At 35.2% G+C, this 24161-nt stretch overlaps 2 protein-coding genes across 3 annotated transcripts in view; one reads left to right on the top strand and one right to left on the bottom strand.

Annotated features, from left to right (window-relative positions):
• The window catches only part of LOC128867288 (uncharacterized), a 64302-nt gene that overhangs the window by 35750 nt on the left and 4391 nt on the right, over nucleotides 1–24161 (top strand). Inside the window, exons 13-15 of the mRNA XM_054108397.1 lie at nucleotides 2704–3627; nucleotides 3999–4246; nucleotides 18403–18586. Coding sequence (XP_053964372.1) covers nucleotides 2704–3627; nucleotides 3999–4246; nucleotides 18403–18586 — 1356 coding nt within the window. The remainder of the gene's footprint in view (nucleotides 1–2703; nucleotides 3628–3998; nucleotides 4247–18402; nucleotides 18587–24161) is intronic.
• Nucleotides 604–23361, bottom strand: LOC128868339 (probable cytochrome P450 4ad1). Of its 2 annotated transcripts, none has more exons than XM_054110325.1 (9): nucleotides 23035–23361; nucleotides 13884–13993; nucleotides 13270–13564; nucleotides 12761–12830; nucleotides 12385–12511; nucleotides 9070–9270; nucleotides 1505–1763; nucleotides 1179–1367; nucleotides 604–960 (listed from the first exon to the last, which is right to left on the bottom strand). In XM_054110325.1, exons 2-9 carry the CDS (start codon nucleotides 13932–13934, stop codon nucleotides 710–712), a joined length of 1443 nt encoding a protein of 480 aa, XP_053966300.1. In that variant the 5' UTR covers nucleotides 13935–13993; nucleotides 23035–23361; the 3' UTR covers nucleotides 604–709. The 2 variants fall into 2 exon arrangements, with proteins under 2 accessions (XP_053966300.1, XP_053966299.1); XM_054110324.1 differs by lacking the exon at nucleotides 23035–23361 and adding an exon at nucleotides 15487–15709.

The following is a 24161-nucleotide window of genomic DNA, read 5'->3' as shown; positions in this document are numbered from 1 at the left end:
TAAAAAGAACTCAGTTCGGGGTAGGTCTTAAGCTGAAACCAAAATATCTCGGACCATACGAAGTAAGAAGCATCAAATCAAATGGCACGTACGATGTATTAAAAATCGGCTTGGGTGACGGGCCAAAAACGACAACTACATGCGCTGAATATATGAAGCCATGGTCAATATCTTCAGATGATGATAGCATCGCATTCGGGCCGAACGCGCAGCAGGATGGCCGAGTTGTGGGAATGGTTGACAACAACCCTGGTTGACAACAACGGTGAACGAGGCACTTGTGTTTCAACTGGCGTAGAAGGCGGTTCCTCAATAAAATTTAAGAATTCCTCAAATCAAATTTATAAAACTCACATTGTAAAATTTCAATAAGACGTTCAAACCTATATTGTAAAATTTCTTAAATTTCAATAAAACGTTCAAACCTATATGTATACATATAAAATTTTTCTAAAAATAAAAATTTTCAAACAATACATTTTCAGATTGTCTTGTTACTTACAAGCCTCTGTAGCGTCGCGATACTTCTCTGCTCAAGTGTTTTTATTTCAGTGGACGTGGTTATAAATAAGGCAAATAAATACTTAAAATGGCCTGTGTGTACTTGAATAAGGTTTTTATTATTTATTTTTAAAATATTTTTCATATTATTCGGTTAATCGTTTCTCTAAACAGTACATAAAAATGCATACATCTCTGAATATTTTTTTCACAATTTCTTGCTTTGAATTTTCTGTTCGGTGATGCTCGCTCTTCTTTTTAACCGCAGCTGTATACCATTCTCTGACTTGAGTGTCACTCGGATATTCAATATGGGATCGTACTCACTTTGTGGCACACAATCTATGCGTGAGTGATCGTTAATGCCCGACGGTAGGCCATCTTTTGCCGGCAAAATTTCAAGATTACGCACGATCATAGAGAGCAATGCCTTTAGTTCGTACATTGCATACTTTTCGGCTACGAAGACACAAGAAAGATGCATATAAATACAAAAACGAATGCTTATAATAAAAAAAGCTGTAAAATATGTATTCGTTTTTGTTTGTAAGTAAGCTTTAAACTGGAAGTGAGAAGATAATAAATCGCACGCATTTATTAGTATTCGTATTGAATTCCATTCTATTTGATTTATATTTTCCCTTTTTCTTTTGAAATGGAAACATTTTACTACTCACCAATGCATCGCCTAGGTCCAGCACTAAATGGCACACTCTTAAATGCCTCCAACCCCACCGACTCATCGCCATTGAAATGCGCCCAACGTTCCGGACGAAAAGCGGTCGGTTCATCAAAGTATTTCTCATTGTAGCCCATGGCTATTAGGCACATAATAACGGTTGTGCGTTTCGCAATTTTCGTACCATCTATCAAAATGTGGAATACAATGTAATAAAAATATTATAAAATAAAAACCAATAAACACCCTACCCTACACCAATAAACACCCTTTGACTACAACAAAGGAGGTGCTTATTTTGCCTATTGATTGCTTTCAACTTACTGATGTCGATAGCCTTGCGATTGGTGCGTGCTATTAATGGCACTGACGGATACAGACGCAATGTCTCACGTATAACGCATTCCAAGTAGCTCATTTGCTCCAAATGTGCACATTCAACGCTGGGAACATTAGCCAACTGCTCAACTGATTCTGTGCCAAAAATATTCTGCTGCTCTGCGTAGACCTTTTCTTGAATGGCGGCATGACGAGAAAGGGTGTAGAGTGTAAAAGACAGAGCCGATGTTGTGCAATTGTGTTCCTGTGTGCGAAAAATTTATAATCGTCGAAGGTAAAAGATTATTCCAAAGTAGTTCGAAAAAAAATGAGAACACCTAAAAAAATTCCCAAGAGGACATTTTTATATTGTCGACGAGGGAAAATGCTGTTCTTCTAATTAATTTAGGCTATTGAAAATGTCATAATTAGGTATTACTGCAAGTGAAGAATTTTAAATTAATTGTATTGTTCACTGTAATACTGTCTTCGATTCGCCACTTTTCCGCTCGCTATATTTGTGTTCCGCTCACTTGACGAAAAATTTGCATGTGAAAGGACCAATAAAGTTATTGAGCAAGATTTTCCACTAGCGAATATGGATATACCTCATGAAACTCAATATATTCAATGCTGTCAACACTCTTTTCTGATATTAGGCAAGTTTCGTTATTAAGTGCCAACCACCAGTTGGCAACCCTTAACCCAACCGAAAGTGAATCCATCAGTGAATTTTTTATGTGAAAAATTACCTGAATATAAAGTGGCAAAAAATATAAATTTGTGCAAACCCGATTAAAGAAAATTTTCTTAATCGGTGGTGTATAAAATAACATACAAATAGTGTGCAATAAAAGTTAATTCTCCTTATTAAAAATTTGGCGCTCAGAGCTTGAGCAAAGTGAAAAATAAAACAATAACAAAAACATCAAACAAAGGCGTCAAAACAATAAACCAAAAATCGAACCCAGCCAGCTACAATAAGCTCGGCCTAAAAATATGCAAGCTTTTTGTGCCTCTGCATAATTCAAATTTACTCAGTGTTGCCAACTGACATTTCCTAAAACACATTAATTTTTTAAAACACCAAAAAAAAAAAAAAATGAGCGTGAATAACGCTCAAACTCTAAGGCGAGAGCCTCAAACAAAAACAAAAGTGAATAATGCATATTTCACATATTCACACGCACCAAGCCACACCCAAGGTAACAGTTGCCTTAACGCTCCTGATAGAGATATCAATATCAATACTCCCTGGAGTGCCCAGTGCGCATCACCATCAACTCCAATTCTCCCGCACATAACAAAAACATCAACCGGCACATCCTCCTCCACTTTATTAACAATACCAAGCCAACAGGTCGCTCTCTCCACTCTTCCTCCCACAATGACATCAACAACCAACACAACAACAACAGCAAACACAGCAGCTACAACATCAGTATGTTCCCTGGCACATCTGATTTCCTCTTCGGCAGTAACTTCAAAAACTTCCACAACATCGCAAGTACAAAATATTTACACCATTAGCCCCAAAGAACCAAATAAGCAAGAAAACCTAAAACGACACCGTGACGGACAGTCCCCAAACAACTCAAACGAACAGATGAACACTAATAAAAAACATAAAAACAAAACTCAAAACACTGCACAAAAGACACTCAAAGAGTACTGGCTGGACAAGCCTAATTCAAGCAACCGTTTTGAGTTGCTAGCACAAGAAGCTGAAACGAATGAACTACATACTGACAGTGGGACAGAACCAAAAACAAAACCACAAATCCAAACAGAACAACGCAAACTTAAACCACCACCCATCTATGTGCAAAACGTTGAAAATGTACATGCATTAACAACAGCCCTTAAATCACTAACTGATACAAAATACGAACTTAAAGCACTCTCAACAAATGAAATTAAAATCCAACCACAAGAAAGCATTCACTACACAAACATTCTGAAACTATTAAAAGATAAAGAAACCAAATTCTACACATTTAGACCTAAAGACCAACGAGGCTTCAAAGTAATACTTCGCAACGTTCATCATGCAACTGATAAAAACGAAATCATAATGGAACTAGCAGAACTTGGTCATGAAGGGCTAAACATACACAACATTCAACGCAGTAACACAAACAACCTCTCCCGCTTTTCGCTATAGAACTAAAGCAGCAAGACAATAACAAGGAAATCTACAAAATAGTAACCCTTCTACACTGCAGAGTCACGTTTGAGCCACCTCACCAAAAGCGGACAATCCCCCAATGAACAAACTGCCAAAAATATGGCCACAAGAAGAATTATTGCACAAAAGACCCAGTATGTGTAAAATGTGCTGGTAAACATAACACCCTTAACTGCAAAATCCATCACTCCTCCAACAAAAATGAAATTAAATGTGCCCTATGCGGCGAAAATCACACCGCAAATTATAAAGGATGCATGGTCTACAAAGCCCTACAAATACAAAAATTCCCCTCCCTCCGTAAAAAAAAAGTACCAGCAACGCCAACGCCACCCACAGATCAGTATCAGAACTCTGGCACAAATAAACAAATAATCCCAGAAATATCGTACGCAGAAGCACTTACCAAAAATATGCCTTCGTCAACAAGCCATAAACAGCATTCTCCCACAACTAACACTTACCCGACGCAACAACAAGACGACTTACAAGAATTGAAACAAATGATGAAACAACTAGTTGCTCAAATGACCAACATGATGAATATCATAACCTTGCTTGTAACTAAACTTGATAAACAATAAATTAATAATCGCTATCTGGAATGCTAACGGACTATACCGCCACTTACTAGAATTGAAAATATTTTTAACAGACAATGCAATTGATATCATGCTCATTTCCGAAACCCATGCCACTGAGAAGACCTATATAAACATACCAAACTTCGATATTTATTATATCAACAACAAAGCTCATGGAGGCACAGCTATCATAATAAAAAGAGCAATAAAATGCGTAGAAATGGATGGCTATAAAGCAGAACATATACAGGCGACTACAGTCTGCATCAACACTTTGACTGGCCCAATTAACATATTTAATATTCTTAAAAGCTACATGACTGATAGACACTTCTTCATAAAATATGACGATGAGTGCTCTGTTATCTTGACGGCGTCTGCTGGAGTACCTCAAGGAAGCGTACTGGCCCCATACTATACTTAGTATACACAGCAGATATACCAACGCCAACTACTCGAGGATCAATGATAGCTACATTTGCAGTCGACACAGTTTTAATGTCAGCTAACCACAATGAAGAAGCAGCAACAAAAACACTGCAAGATACGCTTTCAGCTACAACAAAATGGTTTGAAAAATGGGGCATTGAGGTCAATAAAGACAAAACACAACATGTAATATACGCGAAGAGAAAATCTGGGGCCGAATCGTAACAGTCGTGAACGAGCAATTCGTCACGTAAAAGAACGCAAATCGGATTATAACTATCGTGAACGTGTCATCGCTATCGTTATTCGGTATGATGACAAACGTCATCGAGTAATCGAACAACTCATTCGTTCGAATTGTCATTCGATCGGTTATTTATAAACGTAATTGCGCAGAATTTCAAAGCATTAACGAAAAATGTAAGAATAACTAAAATATATGTAAATTGTGTAACTTTAAATGAAGTTTTATAATTTCAGGACAAACTGTAATAAATTAAACAGCAAGCAGAAGGATATAATGGCACATTTCATGAGTGAGCACACAGATTTGGCCAAAAATTCCTTGCCGAATTGTGCACAAGGAAGGTCGACTGCCAACCGACTTTGGGAAGAGCTCAGCAAGCAGTTAAATGCGGAAGGACCGCCAATAAAAAATGCGAAGTTGTGGAAAGAAGTTAGTACATATATTATAATCATGTTATCAAAATGAAACTTATTAGTTTCTTTCTAGGTATACGCAGATCAGAAGTACAATGCGAAAGGAAAGTTGTCCTTCAACAAAATTTCAAAAAGGCAGACAGGCGGAGGACCTTACCAGCAGAGGGCTTTAACTCCAGCTGAGGAGCTAATAGTTGAAGCTGCTGGTCTTGAAGCATCTGTTTCAGGAAACAGCATGGTGCAAACATACGGTAGTTCACAACCTGCACCAGTCGCAGTTGCTTCAAGACCAGCATCAAGTGCTTCGGCCTCAAGCAGGAGCAGTGGACGTAATTGGAACCATTCAACTAGGAGTGTTCCAAGTCGTTCCTCCTCCAACAGCCCTGCTTCCTGTACGCCTTCTCGTCTAGTCGTTCCAACTCCACGAAGAAGAACAATAAATAAAGCTTCGCTGCTGAAAGAAAACATAAAATTGACAGCAGATCACCATAAAGCTATGGGGCAGAAAATAGATAGGCTGCTTCAAATTAAGGAGAGGCAACTAGAGATTGACGAGAGGCAGCTTGAAATAAGTGAACGACAGCTAGCTGTCTCTAGCAGGATTTTGGCGATGAAGGAGGAGAAGCACCGAGCTATAATAGCTGTAAAAGAACTTGATTTAAAAATAAAGAGTATTGAATTAAACCAATTGAAGTTCAATGAAAAAGAAAAAAAATAGTGTCCCTCCTTCTGAATTAAAATCCTCTTTGTAAATATGTATATATTCCAAATTTTTATTCAAGTTTTATGTAAATATGTACATATATATGTAATTGAATATTCATTTCAGTTCTTTTTAAATAACTATACCTGAAGTTTTGTTCAAGTTTAAATTAACTAAATTTTACGTTTTTAAATGGAGTAAAAAAAAGCATTAAATGAAATTGATTTTGAATAAGTATCCATTAGTGTTTCGAGTTATTTTATTTTATTTAGGTCGGTTAGCATTATACTTCAAAAGCATAATAGTACAATATGAAAACAAGATGGTTATGTCGAGTTCATCAACGAGATTTTAATTTGATCTCTGATTGTTTGGCCGATTCTAGTATACTGGCCTTCTCCAGACACTATGTCAGATGCGGTTTGACTCTCTGAATTTGTTGCTGTAAAGCTCACATTAAATTGTATACAAATGTTGTGAAGCGCTGGACACACATTCGCAAACCTAGCCACTTTTATAGGATCATATCTTCCTCTTTTGTTGTATTCTGGGATTCTCCACCGACCTTCAGTACACCATTAGTTCGTTCAATGTTGCACCGTCTCTTGGAATGAATTTCATTGAACCTTGCTTCACCTGATCCGTCCGATAGATTTCTGTACGGTGTTATGCACCACGGCTCAAGTGGATATCCAGAGTCCCCTATTAAAAAAAACAACACGTAATTTAGCACAATCTAAATCAATTGTAATTATATATGTATAACACATACCTAGCAGCCAGGCATTGTCACTTCTATTGTGCAAAAAACGATGTTCCATAACCATTCGTTCGTTTGAATGCTTCCATATGAATGAGTCGTGGGCTGCACCCCCATATTGGCAGTTTATTGCGAGAATTTTCGTAGTGTGGTCGCAAATCTAACAGAAACAACCTTAAAGCAACATTCCATCTCTTTATTAAAAAACTCACCAACATCGCATTTATGCTATGAAAACCCTTCCTGTTGAAATACATGTGCTCGTTGACCGTGGGCTTTTGTAGTCCAATGTGGGTGCCATCAATGCATTCAACCACTATTATTAAAAAACGAACATTAAATAAATTTTTCACAGCTAAAACATGGATTGAATTTACCTCCTGGAATTTGATAGTTCTCAACAAACCACTCTTTGCACCTTCTCGAATCATCTGGCTCAAATTTAATATGTTTAGGACACAATTTGGCTTCAATTTCTTCCAAAACATTGCCCGTTAATTTCGAGACAGTGCTCTGGCACATTCCTATCAAATAGTCATTGCCTATTGCATGCTGATAGCCACCACTTGCGAGTAGGCTGAGACACGCAGCCAGTTGGAGCACCGCCGGAACAGCTTTTGTGTCTTGGCAATTTATATTTATGTTATTTAAAACATAATTAAATGCTTCTTTGCTTAAGCGAAACCTTTGGATAAACATGTAAGCGAAGGATATTTTATTACCTATTTTTCGTCATATATAAAGTACTTACGCATTGTTTGATAATGCTAGCGGATTGCTTTTGTCTCGAAGTTGTTTTCGCACAACTCTTTCATTATTTTCTTCATCGCTGGAACTTAAATAAAAGAAAATACTCGGATCCATTTAAACTTTTTATATTTTCGTTACTTTCTGCGGTTTATTTTGACACTTCAAATTCTATTGTGACTTATAAAAACGAAGAAGATGAGAAAAATAATCGATAAACAAAATTACAATTACGATACATCTTCTTCCGACTGTTATGATCCCAACTCGTTCATTCGATTATCGACTCACGTTATTTGTGTTCGAACGATTGTCGTTTCGTTAACGACTGTCACGATTCGACCCCTGCACGATATCCAATCCAAATTAACGGGGAAGACATAAAAATACACTCAAGTGCAAAATACTTAGGCATAACTATTGACTCAAAACTCACATGGAAAAAACGCATACTAAACAAGAGAAACGAGATGAAAAACAAATTCCGACAACTCTACTGGCTACTAGGAAAACAATCAACCCTAAGCTTACTTAATAAACAAATGATATACAAATCAATAATCAGACCGACATGGACCTACGGACTAGAAATTTGGGGGACTGCCAGTAAATCAAACCTACAAATCATTCAGAGAAGTCAATCTAAGATGCTAAGGACCATCACAAACGCAAATTGGTACATAAAAAATGGCGATATTCACCGCGACCTCGGCATAGCCACTGCCACTGAAGCAGTAAAAAGAAGCAGCAGTAAGCACATCTTGCGACTATTAGAGCACAAAAACCATGAGATGAGACTGATACCGGAAATGGAACTTAAACCAAGAAGACTAAAGCGCAAAACACCCACAGATCTTGCCCGTACTGTGATATAAAATAAAATATAATAATATAAAATTATAGAAAACTATGTATTAGTAAAATTGTAACTAAATACCACCAAAGACAATAATGTTCTCTTTCAAAGGGAAGGGACATTTTAATTCCAAACCCTAACACCAATTACTTATTGTTAATATTAACAGATCGTAATTTATAATGGAAATAAAAAAAAAAAAAAAAAAAAAAAGTGCTTCATCTAATTTCCACTCGCTTACGAATCGAATACGGCCAGTTTTAGTTTAATTTATTTGTCGAAATTTAGTAAATTTGGTATTAACGTAAATGGGAAACTTTTAATTTAAACGAGTACAAAATTTAATAGAGCATATTTTGCTTTTCGGTTGCTTTAAAAACTAATTTTTGCAATATTTCATTTTGCTCATTTAATAATTTTAAATATTTTTCCAATAAATTTTCCATTTACTCAAAACAAATTCATTTTGTTAATTGGCTGTGCACATGCATGCATACAAATGAATGTTAAACGAGATTTCAATCGTAAATCGATTTTCCAACATAATTAAATAAGTTAACCGCATGCAAGCAACAATTTGTCTTAAACTGTCTTTATGTGTTAACCTCTTTCAGTTCAATACATAAAATGTCGCTCATACGCACCGTAAATATGAATGTGGAGAGCTCTTCAAATATTTCCTTGTTGGTCAGTGCGCGCCTATCCAACTTCGCATTCAACAGCACATCAAGGAATGAACGAATAGGCCTTCTCGTTGCCGGTTGGTGCTGCTGCTCATTTGGCTTATGCTTTTGCTGCTGTTGTTGGGCCGTCTGTTGCAGATGTTGACGTCGTTGGTTGACAATCTTTTAATTAAAATTAATATTAAAAAACATGATATTAAAAAAGGAGACTGTCTGGATTTTTAGTGGCGGAGATGATATATGATGGCCAGCAACGCGCACTCAATTACCAACTTTTGCATATTGCATTTTTAAGTTGAAAATGTAAATGTACATACATATGTATGAGTACCATATATTGGCCGACCTCTCTTGAATTGCTGACAAAGCCGCCTTTACAGAAGTATCGTGGCTACCGAAATTCTTGAAGAGCACTTGCGGGTTTTCATCGAAAAGCTCAGGCATTTCAGCAAAATCCTTTATACCAATACACACATACTTTCAAAAGCCTGCTTAATAGCGAACACGGAATGCAATGTCAACCTTTCGAGTTCATTTCTGGTAAATCTTCTGCCTTCCATTTGTGGGAAAATACGGTACGCACTCAACAAGCTGGCAGAGAGGCCTGGCCAAGCGTTAAACAGTGAAAAAATGCAGACATTTTTCACATATATGTATTTATAAAATATATACCTACATGTATGTATGTACAAATCATATCATTAAATTCCTTTACTTCTTGAAAGCGTGGGATGTTAACAATGGCTGCTCTTGCTTTTAAAAAACATGAAAGGTTCAAGAAACCCAATATCAAAAACAAGAAACTTGTTTGCAAAAAACTGTTCAGCTGGGCTAATCAACAATGGTCTCACATAGGCCACAGAATTAGACCTTAGAATTGGCATGGCATTTTATATTGGCGTAGACTTCAGATCCTAATCTTGATGTACTCCTCCCCAACTAAGAATTTACGATCTCACTTGAAAGCATTGGAAGTAACTCATACTTGGTGGCCTTTGAATGGTATGAGGCAAGCATGATTCAGTTTCGCCTTCAAACCTCGAAACATATTTTTGTAATCCATAAAAAGTTTGCTTTATATCATAAATACATTCCACTCTGAACAAAGCTGGGAGAAACTGATGCTAGGCTTCCACCAACTTTGGCGAGCACATTGGCCCACTTCTTCGATTTAATTTCTAAAGTAATCTATGCTTAGAAAGTGCTGCTATGAAAACGTGACCTGTGACATGCATAAACATGAAATATGAAGGCGAGTTTCTGAAAGCACAATACCAGTTGTTTCTATGGGCGGGTTATGTTTCATATTCTTTACGCTTGTAAGTATGCAACAAGGATGCTTACCCTTTTGTTCATTACTTCATTTACCTGACAAATTGCTGGACATCTCAGATGGCATATGAAATGTTTAATTCAAGGTGCATACTGTGTACGTACTACGGTCATGCATAGCCTCAAGCTGGTGCAATTTGTGTGCACTAGAGTATCACACGTGAGAGACAGTTCAAGTACATAAAACAGCAAGCCAGCTCACCCCAAAGCTCAGGTAGTCGGGAGTACATAGGCAGATTTTCATATCTAATATAGGTGTTTTTACAAAAAAGTTTCTTTGAAAATTTAACATAGTTTTTATTTCAAAACGCAAATTCGAGCTTAAAATTGGTGTATCAAAAGCTTCTTTTAGTATTTGCATATATTATCGTCGAAAGTTTGTTGTCACTACTTTTAAAAAAGGTCGTACGCTGTGCAGACGCCATTTCTTGTATATTTTTGTATAGTTTATGGCACGAAAAATAAAGGACCTTTTCAGAATTTAGGTTTACTCGTGTTTCAGTATCCGGCTGAAAAAAACTCCATAAGCGGCTGCTTTTTTCCGCCTCTACAGGGACCTAATGGTCATTATGTGAACAGTTGTTTACCTCAAATTCTTTATGGAAACTCAATTTAAAAACTGCTTTCTTGAAAAATACGAAATCTGCTCTATTTAATTTCACAGTCCATACTCATTTTTTAATTAAAATAAAAAAAATTTCTTGATTTCTCAATATTACAGACAATTCATTTTAACTCCATACTGCAAACCTAATTTGAATGGTACATTTACATATACGTGGATAGATGCATTTATGCACTTTAGAGCGAGTCAATGTGTATGGAATAGCTTGTTGCGATATCGTGCCTAGCAGATTTTGGATTCGGCATACAATTTTAAGGAAAAAGGGGCATTACACATTAAAACAAGCTGTCTTTAATTAAATTGAAGAAGAAATATACCTCTCGTTGAAAGTAAAAGGGATAAAAAAGCAATATAATTTTAAACACGCTAATAATTTAAAAAAAAAAATCGATTTAAAGAAAGTGTTAAAAATAAATTTTTGAAATATTGTAGAACTTAAGTGTTTTTGGTTTTTTTCCAAGTTTTAATGTGATTTTCTTATACCATGTGGCTTACTACTTCAAAAGTCATTTATAGTATTTATTCTTTTGATTGATGTAATTTGTAAGCAATAAAGAATATCTAAATCCAGAGTCTAATCTCGGGATCCCGGGAGTATAATCAGGATCACGGAATGCTTATAACAACAATTCGAAATTCGAAAAAAATGGCAACCCTAGTAAGTATATACTCCTACATGTATACAGCATTGTGTATTATTTGTCAAATATTAAAAATAAATTCTGCGTACCAAAAAATTCCCACGTAAAAGTTTGTATTAAAAAAGTAACACTGATAGTAGCGGATGGTCGGATTGGAAGTACCTTTTCCAATAGGGTTTTTTTACAGATCACATATGGTAAGACTACTGACAAACTAAACACATACTTTTTTCCAGTATTCGGGGAGAAGCCAACATAACTGAAGTTATTCACGAGATACTGACTGAAGTCCTCCAGTGAGTCATTCAAAATTGGTGTTTACGGATTGCCGATTACGGCGCAGTTGCGGACAACATTTGAAAGGGATTATCTTTAAAAAATAAATGTCTTGAAAGGTTCTACACGAAAATAATAAAGATTGCCCAATCAATTTGAATTTCTGTTGTTTTATTACCATTTAAAATCCGATACCTCTAAATTACCTCTAAATTGATCACCCTTTACTACTATACTATATTATTGCCTTAATATTATCAAATAAAGAAAGGTTCGTTGGTGAACCTTTTTTTCCATAGAATTCATTGCAGGATCCGAGTCTGCTAGGAATGGTGTCGGAAAAAAATTTAGCCACCCTAATGTATGGGAAATCAAACCGCTCACGCACACATGCTTGTTTACCTTGTTAATTATGCGCTCAAGAGCGCTAAGGGCGGCGCGTTGCTTCCAGTAATGTGGCGTTAGTTGGAAGAGTGTATCGAAGCGTTTTACGATGCTGAATGTTTGCTCCTTTATCACGTCACAGAGACTACGAGAGAGTAAAGAAAAAAAAAATGGAAAAATAACCGTGTAATTGCATTTCAAATTGATTCAATTTTTTTGGTGGTAAAGATGGGATTTCTGAAATTGGCTTACATACATATATAATATACATATCTATAAAAGTAGGTAAGTATAAAGCGTAGCATAAAAACATGCAAATAATAATATTTGATTACATGAGTGTGTGAGGGTATGAGTGATTTATTTATTTATTTAATTATAAGGCGATACCTACTCTATTATCGCTGCATGCAATTCGGTTCTGCCATCATTCAGCTCGAAACTGGGTATGCCTGTGGTGTTTTCTATAGGAGATGATATATAAATACAATTAAAAATGTAACTTCATATTCTTGCACTTTGGATTTTGCCTAAGTAAGACCTAAAGTAACATAATAAAGCTTAAAATTAAATCAAGTTAAACATGAAGATCTCATGCGGCAGGGCGCACATCCTCTGCAGTACGTACGGGAACATTTTAAATATTAATTATTATTTAAACGAGAACATTCTAATACCGAGTTTTTGAGAAAAGGTATGCATGTGTTTTTATATCTGCTAAATAGTTAATTAAAAGCGACGCACAAATTTACAGACTCCTTCACAACTCCTTCGAAGCCCACACTTGTACTGAACCCATTGGGAGATTGAGAAAATAAGTATTACAACTAGTAATGGCAGGAATTAGCAGGAAAAGTTTTACCACATTTGAAAATATGCCAAATATTCGTAGCCCCTACTCACCGACGGCAATATCCAAGGTGCATTTGTTCGTCAACGGTTGCACATCCAAAACTTTTGAGACCCCATCTGTGGTTGAAGTGATTCGCTGTGCAAGTTTTTCCACCAAGCGCTTGCCTGCCTGGTGCACTACCTGCAAGTAACCGTCGATGGCTTTCTGCTCGAAAGCGGGTGCATAAATTTGTCGGTGTTTAAGCCAACGCGCCCCTGCGGCAGTCACAAGGCCATCACCCAGCCAAGGGCGTAAGAACGAGTAGAGATGCTCCTTGTAGAGCAGCGCCGAACTTGAGAGTATATTCTGAGCAAGTGAAAAAATATAAAACAAAAAATTAAAAATAAATAAATCATAACTAAGTATACTAAGTAAATATGTGTGTAAGGAGAGTAGTAAGAAAATTCTGAAAATGTACAGATTCTTGAGACTAACGAAAATGTTAATATGCAGCATAATTGTGTTACCTACATATGTACGTGTGTATGTGTGTTATTCAAATGTGTAAAACAAACACAAACTGAATATGAGGAGTATCACGACAACCAACTTAATTACACATACGCCCATACCTCGTACATATGTATGTACCTATGTATCACGGCGTGTGAGCAAATGGAATTACTTGAATTTCCGCCGGATCACTCAGCATGATATGGTACTGAAAGAACACCATCGAACGGAAACCCTGGAAGTCATATTTCCGGCAATACTGTAAAATTTTCTTTGGGTATTCTGCAATGAAAGAAGGAAAACAAGCAATTGAGAAAAAGGAAAATAAGCTAAAGTGAGGCTGCTGATATGTGTATTTAATTGAGTGGCTTTACGTCCACATATGCACACAAATACATGCATACATGCACACACATATGTGCGTAAGTTAACAATTTATTTATAAACCGGAAGATGCAATAGATAGAGATTATTTAAATTGGAATTCGCTTTGCTATACATGGAATGCGGGGGAATAAAAATCAATTCAAAAAATAATAATTTTAATTTTATGTGGCAGATGGAAATGGAATGGGATAAGATTTTTTAATTTTTTTTATATTATTTACATATATTTATTTATTTTATTTTCATGCCATTGCTGCCGAGTGCCAGCGTTGGGGATTTGCTTGCGTTTCTACAAGCAAATTGAGAGCTTAAATTTTTGCAAAAGAATGCGAAACATCGTAAAAGAAATATTATCAACCATCAGCGGAAGTTTTGAGCCACTTCAAACTTGCACTTTCTTATACTAAAATTTAGCGAATATTCAACATAGTTCCCCACGCTTAAAAGAAAGAATGAAATTGTAAATTTGCTAATTTTTTGCGTAGAACTCTTTGCCGCATAGGTGGCCTTTGGCCGCGCTTCAAAAAAATAACCCACATCAGTCCAACCCCGGCTACGCTATCAAGGGCATTTCCTTTCCCACATCAATAATTGGGAAATTGAAGACCTCTCCATTAAAGAAGTCTGAAATGTTATCTGTGAGACTTTCAGCCTGGCTTTCAGAAGGCAGCTAAGCATCACCAAAATCACTCAATAAATCCCGCACGAAATCGCAAATGATTTAAAAAGTGAGATGATTTTTGTTGTTCACAATTTTACCCTTCACTGCTAAACGAAATCTTGTGCTCCATATATGAATACTGTCCAATAATTCATCGCCTCGAAAAGCGTAAATGATTTCATTTTCATTATCGGTAAAAACAATTACTTAAAATAATTACCACATTTCCTTATCAATCAATTTTGACATAAACTAATTTGACAACGTTCAGGAACTGCACGCAATCGGCTTTAGTGGAAGATAATTGGTGTCCGGCAATTAACAACTTAATTAATTGTACGGGGAAAACTCTGTTTGTAATACTCACTAAGGAACAAACGCGTGACTGACTTCTATTTTAATACAAGAACAACATTTTTATTATTCTTGTTGTGTAAAATGAAGGTAACGCACTCGTTTCCAATTATTGTATTAGCAGCATTGTTTTGAAACTAAATTTTATTTCGCTTAAATGAAATGCCTTTGTAAAGTTATTAAATTTCGAAATTTCTTGTTCCGCCCTACTGGCACTGAATCTGAGGTATTTCAATGAAATTTTATATGCAATGACTTTGTTATGCTAATAATTGTATACATAGACATACAAATATTTTTCCCAAAATTAATCAAATAATTAAGCGCTTGACTTTGAAAAAAACTTTTAATTTCTGACACACAACTTGCTTACCGTCTGGCTTGAGTCCGAATTGAAATAAATTCCCAACGAAAGGGTATGGCGTTGGGCCAGGAATCATTTCCATAATACCAACAACATTATCAATGTAGTTAAGAAATTTCAAGCCCTTCCAAGCTATTAGTGTAAATAAGAATATTGTAAAAAATACGAGAAACATTGAACTGGTAGTTATTTCCGCTTTATCGTATAAACTTTGTTTTCATATAATTCTTTATTTGACATAAAGATATTACGAATACGCGACGACTTTAACTTGATATAGGCTCGGAGCCAACTAATATTTGTTTGTCCAAATTTCGTTGGTGCAAAGGTAAGAAAAGTATTACAGGCAAATTGGCTCATAATTATAGATTATAAAGCTTATCTAGCAGATATCCATTGATGTCGATTGCTATAGATAACGGGTGTTTTTTAAAGTAATCGGTATTCCAGCGAAAATTTATATGCATCGTTCAATTAGAAGGGGAAATAAGTTCAAAAGCTCAAATTGGAGGTAACACATTTGGCCTCTAGGCCTAAGAGCACTTCCTCTATACCCTTATGGAGAATGATAACCACCGTAGTGTAACCTAACCTATTCAATTCCTAAACGCGTTATTCAAATATTAGCCACGTAACTAATATAACTATGGAAGGTGGGTGTAAGAATTTTTAAAGGAAAACTTTTGGAAGAAATTTATTACAGTAGTCTACATGTGTGCACTACGAAAAGCGATAGCAAAAAGTTCATTTCTGGAGAATTATCAAATAAAGGATCTTTCAAAAGACGCGCCTAAATGCTAATTTAAAGTAAAACACGTAAAAATTTAGACACTTTTGTCAAGTAGTGTTGGCAACCCTACGACACACGTCACATATTGGGAATCGACACGGCGTTGATCGGTCTACTCAGTTCTTAAACAGGAGTTCAAGCGAGCATACACATAAAATTTAATTGTTAATTATCCCACTTATAATTTGTCAATAATAAATCAGAGTCGTTTGAAAAGGTACCGATCACACTTTCAGGTTTCACAATTTGTACCGAAGTATTCAAATTGAGTCGAGAGAATACAAAAAAAAAACTCCCTGCGCGAGGTATTTTTCTTTTGTTGTAAAACAAGGTGGCGCAAAATTAATCATCAATTTTGTTTTTGATTAACTTTTTACTAAATAAAAAGAATTTTGAGAAATTCATTGCATAAACTAGACGTAATTAAATGTGGAAGAAAAATTATTTAATTATTTATGGACTTTTCGTTCCACCACCAGAGCAATACAGTTTTCGTTTTCTCTTATCAAACTATTTTACGTTGACCAAGCGAATGTGGGGAATTTTTTATCATCTAAAAAATGTGAGGGAGCGCGTTTTCGAGCACAAAAATTCATCAAAATAGTTGTACGTTAATTGTCACAAAATTATTTTATGTCGTTATACTAACTTAATTTAATGTACATAAAGGTTCTTTCAAACGTGACGCCCAGATGCCAGTTGTGAATAATTCCTTGCCTGTATCTTTTTTTATGTCATCTTTGACTTTTGTTATGTATACAGATATACAACTTTAACCATGGACCCTTACATGATACAACGCATTAAGATTATTGAAACTTATTATGAGGAGGTATCGGAAAAATCGTAATTTTTTTGGTGGGAATAATCATCCGACTGAGTGGACAGTTCAAAGGTTGGTGAAAAAATGGCAAGTAATTGTTTCTTTTGAGGATAGAAAAAGTACTGGCAGACCAAAAACAGGCCGTTCTGTTGAGAGTAGTGTTGATACTGCTGATTGCTGAGCAAACAATCAATCCAATATCTCGACGTTCCCAACATGAACTCTCACGCAATCATGAATTGACTGTTTGGCGGACTTCATATGTAGCCGTGTTTCTGGTGGGCATTTAGATAATGTCAGTTTTTACATATACGAGTAATTGTTAAGACCCGTGTTTAGAATAAAAATAATGGAACCTAAACGAGTGTAAATGTTTACATGCTTTATTTTAAAACAACATCTAGACGCGTCTGTTGAAAGAGCCTTGACGTGTATTATATTAAATTGAATTTTTCAGGTTCTATTCCCATGTAAAATACGAAACGTTTCACGGCTGATCAATGAGATGACATTTTTTTCGAGAAAAGCAAACTTCATTTGCCAATATCAACCACTTTCTGCACTGCTGTTTCGAATTCGCTTTTGTTTGTTTTCGTAAATTTTTGAATCGTTGCCTACCTTCAAACTGGTTATATTACTGGTTCACAGGTCATTAAATTGAATTTAATATATGTAGAATTATTGCAAATGATAGCACAATTTTTGTGTATTTTTCTTTAATTTGCAAATTTTTTACGACTTCGCACACCATTTGCCAGTAAAATTTAAAATGCAATGGCCAGCGCATACTTTTTGCGACTTATGCCCCTATGTACTCGTATGTGAAATGCAGTTGCGCACGTAATCTAAAATTTATTACCTACCAATCCCAGGCCTGCGGAAAAAACTGTATTAATGTATACCTATACAAAAACAAGGGCGATATTTGTTTGTTGAATGTATTTAAAAACCCTTTTTACTTCATGTTATGAATTTTTGACATTACAAGTATAGCAATAGCATTCCACTAAAAGCTTTATTAAGCATACGCACACAGATGTACATACATATAGGTATATATCATATATATAAACGCGTGTGTTTTCAAGCTAAATTCTTGCATACTTATAGGCTGAAACCATTAAATCTAACTGATTCTCTTATCACTTAGCCGAAAAAACTGTCTACTTGTGCTTTTGAATTTTTAAATGCTGCAGCGTACTGCCAGCGGCACTTAGTTCATGATCGTCGTTCGTTTGCCACAGTTAATACGCGTTTTGTACCGTACTTCGCCATTAAGACAGAATTTTGTGGCACATTTTAAATTTTATTGATTGCCCGCATAAAAAAAAACAAAATGTGGTTCTTTCTTCTCAGCTTTTTGTTTGCACCATTTCTTTGCATCCTGTACTTGGAAGTGAAAAATTATAGTAAGCGTAAGCAGGTGAATAAATTGCCAGGACCCGCAGCAGTACCTGTTCTAGGAAATGCGCATCAAATGGGCAAAACACCGAGTGGTAAGCGAAAATGCGTGTATGGGGAATGTAAAATGAGTGCGATGCAGCAATAAATGTTGCAGCTGCTGTGTAGCCTCTACCGGAAAATACCAAAGTGATACCGCACCTTTTGAAGAGAATGCGCTTGATTGTTTTAATTTTTGTTTACTGCAGATTTACTTTTAAGTGGCCTCTCTTTGAATAATTGTGTAAGTGTAAGCGTAAATGTAGAAATGTGCAAATGTTTTGTAGTTTTTTTTCTTATTTTGAGGCGAAAAGTAATCAGACAGACGAGTTTTAAATACAAATTAGTTTCGAATAGATTTAAGCTTTTACCAGGCACAGACATACCTCCTTCTTATGTTCAAATTATATTTTTTTCTAATAGGGGTTGCCCCCCGACAGGCAATGGCAAACCTTCGAGTGTATTTCTGCTATGAAAACGCTGCTCATAAAAACTATCTACCGTTTGGAGTCAGCTTGAAACTGTAGCTCCCGCCATTTGTGCATCAACATCAAGAGGCACACCACAAATAGGAGGAGGATCTCCGCCAAACACCTAACAGAAGTGTACGCGCCAATTTTTTATTTTATTTATATTTTGTATACCTTTTTCTATTAACTCTGTAAGTATTAGATGCTAATAAGAACCGTAGCCTGTTTAAGGCTGCTCCATATTTGTGTGTTTTTAAGCGGGCAGGTATAAGAAATTTTGTGAAGGTTCTAGTTTTATTTTTCAAATGGGAGATATAGCCCAAGCAACTAAAGCCAATTGTAAGACCATAAGACCTCCTTTCCAAATTTTTATTGATGGTATTGAATTTTTTTTTTTACTTTCCCAACAGAAAATGTGTATTGAAAACCAGCTTCGAAATGCAAAACACATGATTTCTGGCTATATTTGAGGTTATATAATATAATACTAAGAGTTTAACAAGGTATTGGTACATTGATCTTGAGACTTTGAAGTTGCATCAGTATCAGTGAAAGATACTACCCACAGTACCTGAAAGGTACTAATATATAGGTAAAAACATCTTTATTTGTCTCTAAGATGCTCTCCTCCGATTTTACACTGCTTTGTGAATTTGTCAATATGTGCACACTGACACAAAAAGCTTCGGAAAAGCGTAGTCCAATTCTTGGTTCTGAAAGGAGTCCAGTTTTGTCGGCCTAACTTTATTGCTACTTATCGATTTTGCTTTTTTCAAAAACTTTCATTTTTCGTTACTTTTACTAATTCCATGGATTTACTGCAAAACTGCGCACCGGATGTCACCATCCAAATTTTATGCAGAATCGCTTGCTGATTCCGTAAATCGAGTTAATTGTTTTTGTTATCTTTTTAGTTTTCGAGATATTTGCAGGCCAGTGAAACTGTCCAAAAACCGTCGAACAGAATATAAGGGAGGTAATTCGTTTTGTCCTCGTTCACCACCAGACCCATTCGCTTTGCCTCTTTATCCAGTTTAGAGAAGGCAGAACTAATGACGCCTAGAGTACTAAACAAGGCCTAGAGTACCTAATTACCATTACTTCAGAACAAGAATTTAGTGCAGTTGCTTGGCGCTTCACAAAGGTCTTGATCCATGCCCTTTTGTAATGAAATAAGAGTGAAGCCTCCTGATTCTTTAGTGTGCGGAAATTTCTTCGTTTGGGTTCTGCAAAAGTTTGTTATGGTCATACTATGTTATGTTATGTCTCTTTGAGGCTCTTATAAGCAATCGCTAATTGAACAATGCTGCAATACATTTGTACACCATATACTAATAATACCATGTTATTAACAGCATAACATAACGTAGCACAGACATAGATAACATGGCATTGCATGACATAACACAGCATAGCTTGGCATAGTATTAAAGAAATATTTATCAGTGGATCTCATATATGTATGTACGAGTATGAACATATGTGCAACAATCGCACTCATTCAAAATCCCTGTGTTGCACATTGAATCTTGTAATAGCTGGTGAGATAAACTCGTATTTGCTATCAGTTCGACTGTTCCGTTGTTTTTGTACGTATGTACAATGTAATTACCCTTAAAATAAATTAAAAAACAAAATTTAAGTCTAGCTGGACTAACCGAATAAAAAAAGGTGAAATTGATTTTTAGCTGATTCATATTACAGTACTTCCTCGATATAGAGCTGTGTTGGCTAAGACTTAGACATAATTGTATATAACTTAGGCCAGCCTACCATACCAGCACCACGTAAATCTGGCTAGCATAAGCTCCACTTTACTTAGAAAACATATGTAGAGAGCTGTAGGCTTTAGATTCCTAAGCTATGTATTTTACGTTATTGAGAGCCGTGCCTATTTTGAATAATACTCTTCAAAAAATACCTCACTAAATAGATTTTTCGTACAAATGTAAAATACATGGAAACGCGTCAAAGTGAAAATAAAGACAAAGCAAACGAATAAGCAAAACCAAACATTTTAAGCTTGGACGATGGAAAAATTACGTTGAGTAACATCTAAGCTTCTATGAAAACTGTAATTAAGGTAAAGTCTAAGACTTTTATACGCAGAAATTGCTGTTCTATAATGCGCAAAATCGCTCCAGTTTAATCTAATCAAATAAAGGAACATGTCAAAGCGGCCTTTTGATAAAGATTCCAAAAATATTGCAAATGCCGATGGCGAATAAAAAATAAGTGAAAGCAAATGTCCGAATATAAAATTAAAATCCGGCAACAAGTATTTTTCAGACGGAGCTAAGTACAAACGGGTATGATTATACATATTATATATACGAATTGCGAGCATTAAACAAATTTCGATATTTTTTATTGTTGTGCCTAAGTATTTTTAATATTTAATATTTAAATAACCAGAGCGAATGTACGCGATAACGCATTGTCGTAGTGCTGTTCTCATTTCTTTTTCATTGCTAGTAGTTAATGGATTTAACAATTTTTTAATGTTCGAAGATTTATGTTCATTTTTTGTATCGCCTACCCAGCAAACACAACTAAGAACATTTATGAAAGCCTTATCGCTGACTTTGACACCAAATGTGTTTCTCCAACGATTCACAAATAGAAAATTAATATTAGACTAGAACAGTAAATATCCTTGAAGCCATAAATCTGGAAAGAAAAAATTACAAATAATTCCCTCCACATAAGATTGTATCTTCCGCTAATGCTGTAAATATTGAGCCAATATCAAATTATGAATGATATCATACAATAAAAGATTACGCCCTGAGACTTGCCCTGACGTCATATGCAAAACGTTGCGAATAGGAGACAAAGAAGAAGTGTCAAAATCGCAAACAAATAATAATGTGAATGCTATGCAAATAAAATATATGTACATTATTATTGTTTGCTAACCGCCGATTATGAGACCCATAGTGCTAGAGTCAATAATGTCCACTTTCTTCTATCGTTGGCTGTTTGTTAAGTTTGCGCCCAAGTGAGATTGGTGCTGGATAATTTCTCACGAAGACTACAACCAGTGTGAATGTACGCGATAACGCATTGTCGTAGTGTTGTTATCATTTCTTCTTCCATTGTTCGTATTAACGGATATAAAAACTATTTAATATTCGAAGATTTATGTTTATGTATTGCATCGCCTACCCAGCAAGCACAATCAAGAAAGCCTTATGGCTGAATTTTGAATGAATTGAATATGAATTTCATATGTTTCCCCAACTGAAAATAATAATCGATTAATTTTAAATTTATATTATATTACCAGCTTATACTCGCCACGCTTTACAATCCACTCAAAGTGAGTAAATCAATGTGTTCTTTGATTTAGATTTCAGTCGCAGCCATTTTTTAAGTAGTTTAAGTAAAATTTTCGAAAAACTTTGACACCAGCGCCAGAGCATTCAATTTCGCTTAACTAATATTTTACATAAAGATGGGGCTTATGCAGAATAGCGATTCAAAATATTACATTGGTACAAAATTTGTGTAAAAAGATACATTTCAAGGAGTAAATGTCGCAGTAGCTCGACTTAAGCCAGAGTGAAAGCCTTCAAATAAAACTAGAAGCAATACTCGGACCCCTGTAAGCAACAAATTAAACCACAAGAAATGGTAGCCAAATTCAAAAATCCCGAAAAGCTTTAATGCCATGTACTGAAGATGGGAAGAAGCCAATCCGACTAGCAGCAAGTGGTTCAAGGCATACAATTTATCGGATTATTGAAGCAATTTTTGTACTACAATTAAACTTTTTTTCAACATTACTATTCTTCTGCTATTCTTTGGGCACAAATTGGAAAACTTTTTTTAATTTTATTTATTATAAAATTAGACATTAAGATATGTTGTTTTTATTAAAGTTATTGAAACCGTTGAATCGTTATGTATGAAAAAACCTGATTTTATTAGTCTTCCAACACTGTATGTATGTCTGGATAAAGTCTAACTCATCCAGGCGCAGCAACAAAAAAAAAAAAAAAAAAATTAAAAACTCTCTCCAGACACGTTACCTGCATATCGTCTTATTATTGACTCATCTCATATTCCAGCAATTAACCGATAATTCTTTCCAAACATTAAAAAAATCACTGCGTTCTTGTTATTTGCAATAAATACTCAAGTAGCCTTGAAAAATGTTTAACCAAATTACGTTGACTCCAGTTAGTATCGCACACACACCAACACATACATACATGCTCGTATTCATAAATATGGGTAAGAGTTTTTGTTTTTCATTGAATTAATGCTAAAACTGATAGACAAATAAAGGCTAGATTTTTGTGATTTCCGTTTGCAACTATTTACAGTCTCCACGTGAATTAGTGTATGTATGTAAGTTTCAATGTACGGACGCAAACTAAAAGCATTGAACCTAAACTTGAAACTAATGGCACAAAATAAAAATAATAAATATTATATCAGATAACTTGTGCAAACTTGTACAAGTTTTCTAATTACAGTCTGTGATGTTCTAAAACCCGTTAGTTGTAACTAAAAAATCACTATTAAAAAGCTTTTCGCTTGTCTTTATATTAAAGCTTATTACGCTTAATACTGTAAAGCCTGTTTAGCTATACACTGGCGGTGTGCAAAAATTAATAATATAATATTATATTCATCAATTTCTCGGAAAAGTGTTTTGAATGTTTCCACTATTATTATTATTATTTATTATTTTATTTAGTTATTTTTTTTTTTTTTAATTTTATAAAAATTCCCCACTATTTCACATACAGGGCATTCTGGTCTATTTGTGCAAGATATATTTTGCAGACTTATTAATATTATTTCTTTTTCTCTTTTATTATCTTCGTAGAAATTTAAAGAAGCTCTTTAGCCGATAACAAAATATTATTTTCCCCTGTTTGTAGTAAAAAGTGATTTATTTTTACTTCCATGTTTTCCAAACAAAAATTCACGAGGAATACCCGCTATTTGATTTATACTGCATCAACAAATAATTCACAAATACAGCCCCATTTCTAGCTAAAAAGCAGAATGTCAATGATTAGAAAAAAAATATTTTCTCACAATTGATTGCCACTCGTTAAAACTAAAATAGCAATAAAAAATATTTACATATACCAAAAGTACTCCAAAAGTATCGTAGTAGTCGAATGGCTTTGTACGTGACTAC

This window comes from Anastrepha ludens, chromosome 6, assembly GCF_028408465.1.
Source record: "Anastrepha ludens isolate Willacy chromosome 6, idAnaLude1.1, whole genome shotgun sequence".
Classification (NCBI taxonomy): domain Eukaryota; kingdom Metazoa; phylum Arthropoda; class Insecta; order Diptera; family Tephritidae; genus Anastrepha; species Anastrepha ludens.
This window is presented reverse-complemented; position numbering and strand designations above follow the sequence as displayed.

What these genes read in the sequence shown, in the direction of transcription:
- LOC128868339 (XM_054110324.1), bottom strand. Translation starts at nt 15,652, where the DNA reads ATGTTTCTCGTATTTTTTACAATATTCTTATTTACACTAATAGCTTGG. An exon ending in CACCTTGGATATTGCCGTCG is followed by an intron (nt 12,831 to 13,269) that starts GTGAGTAGGGGC and finishes CATCTCCTATAG; the next exon opens with AAAACACCACAGGCATACCC. An exon ending in TGGACCTAGGCGATGCATTG is followed by an intron (nt 961 to 1,178) that starts GTGAGTAGTAAA and finishes GTGTCTTCGTAG; the next exon opens with CCGAAAAGTATGCAATGTAC.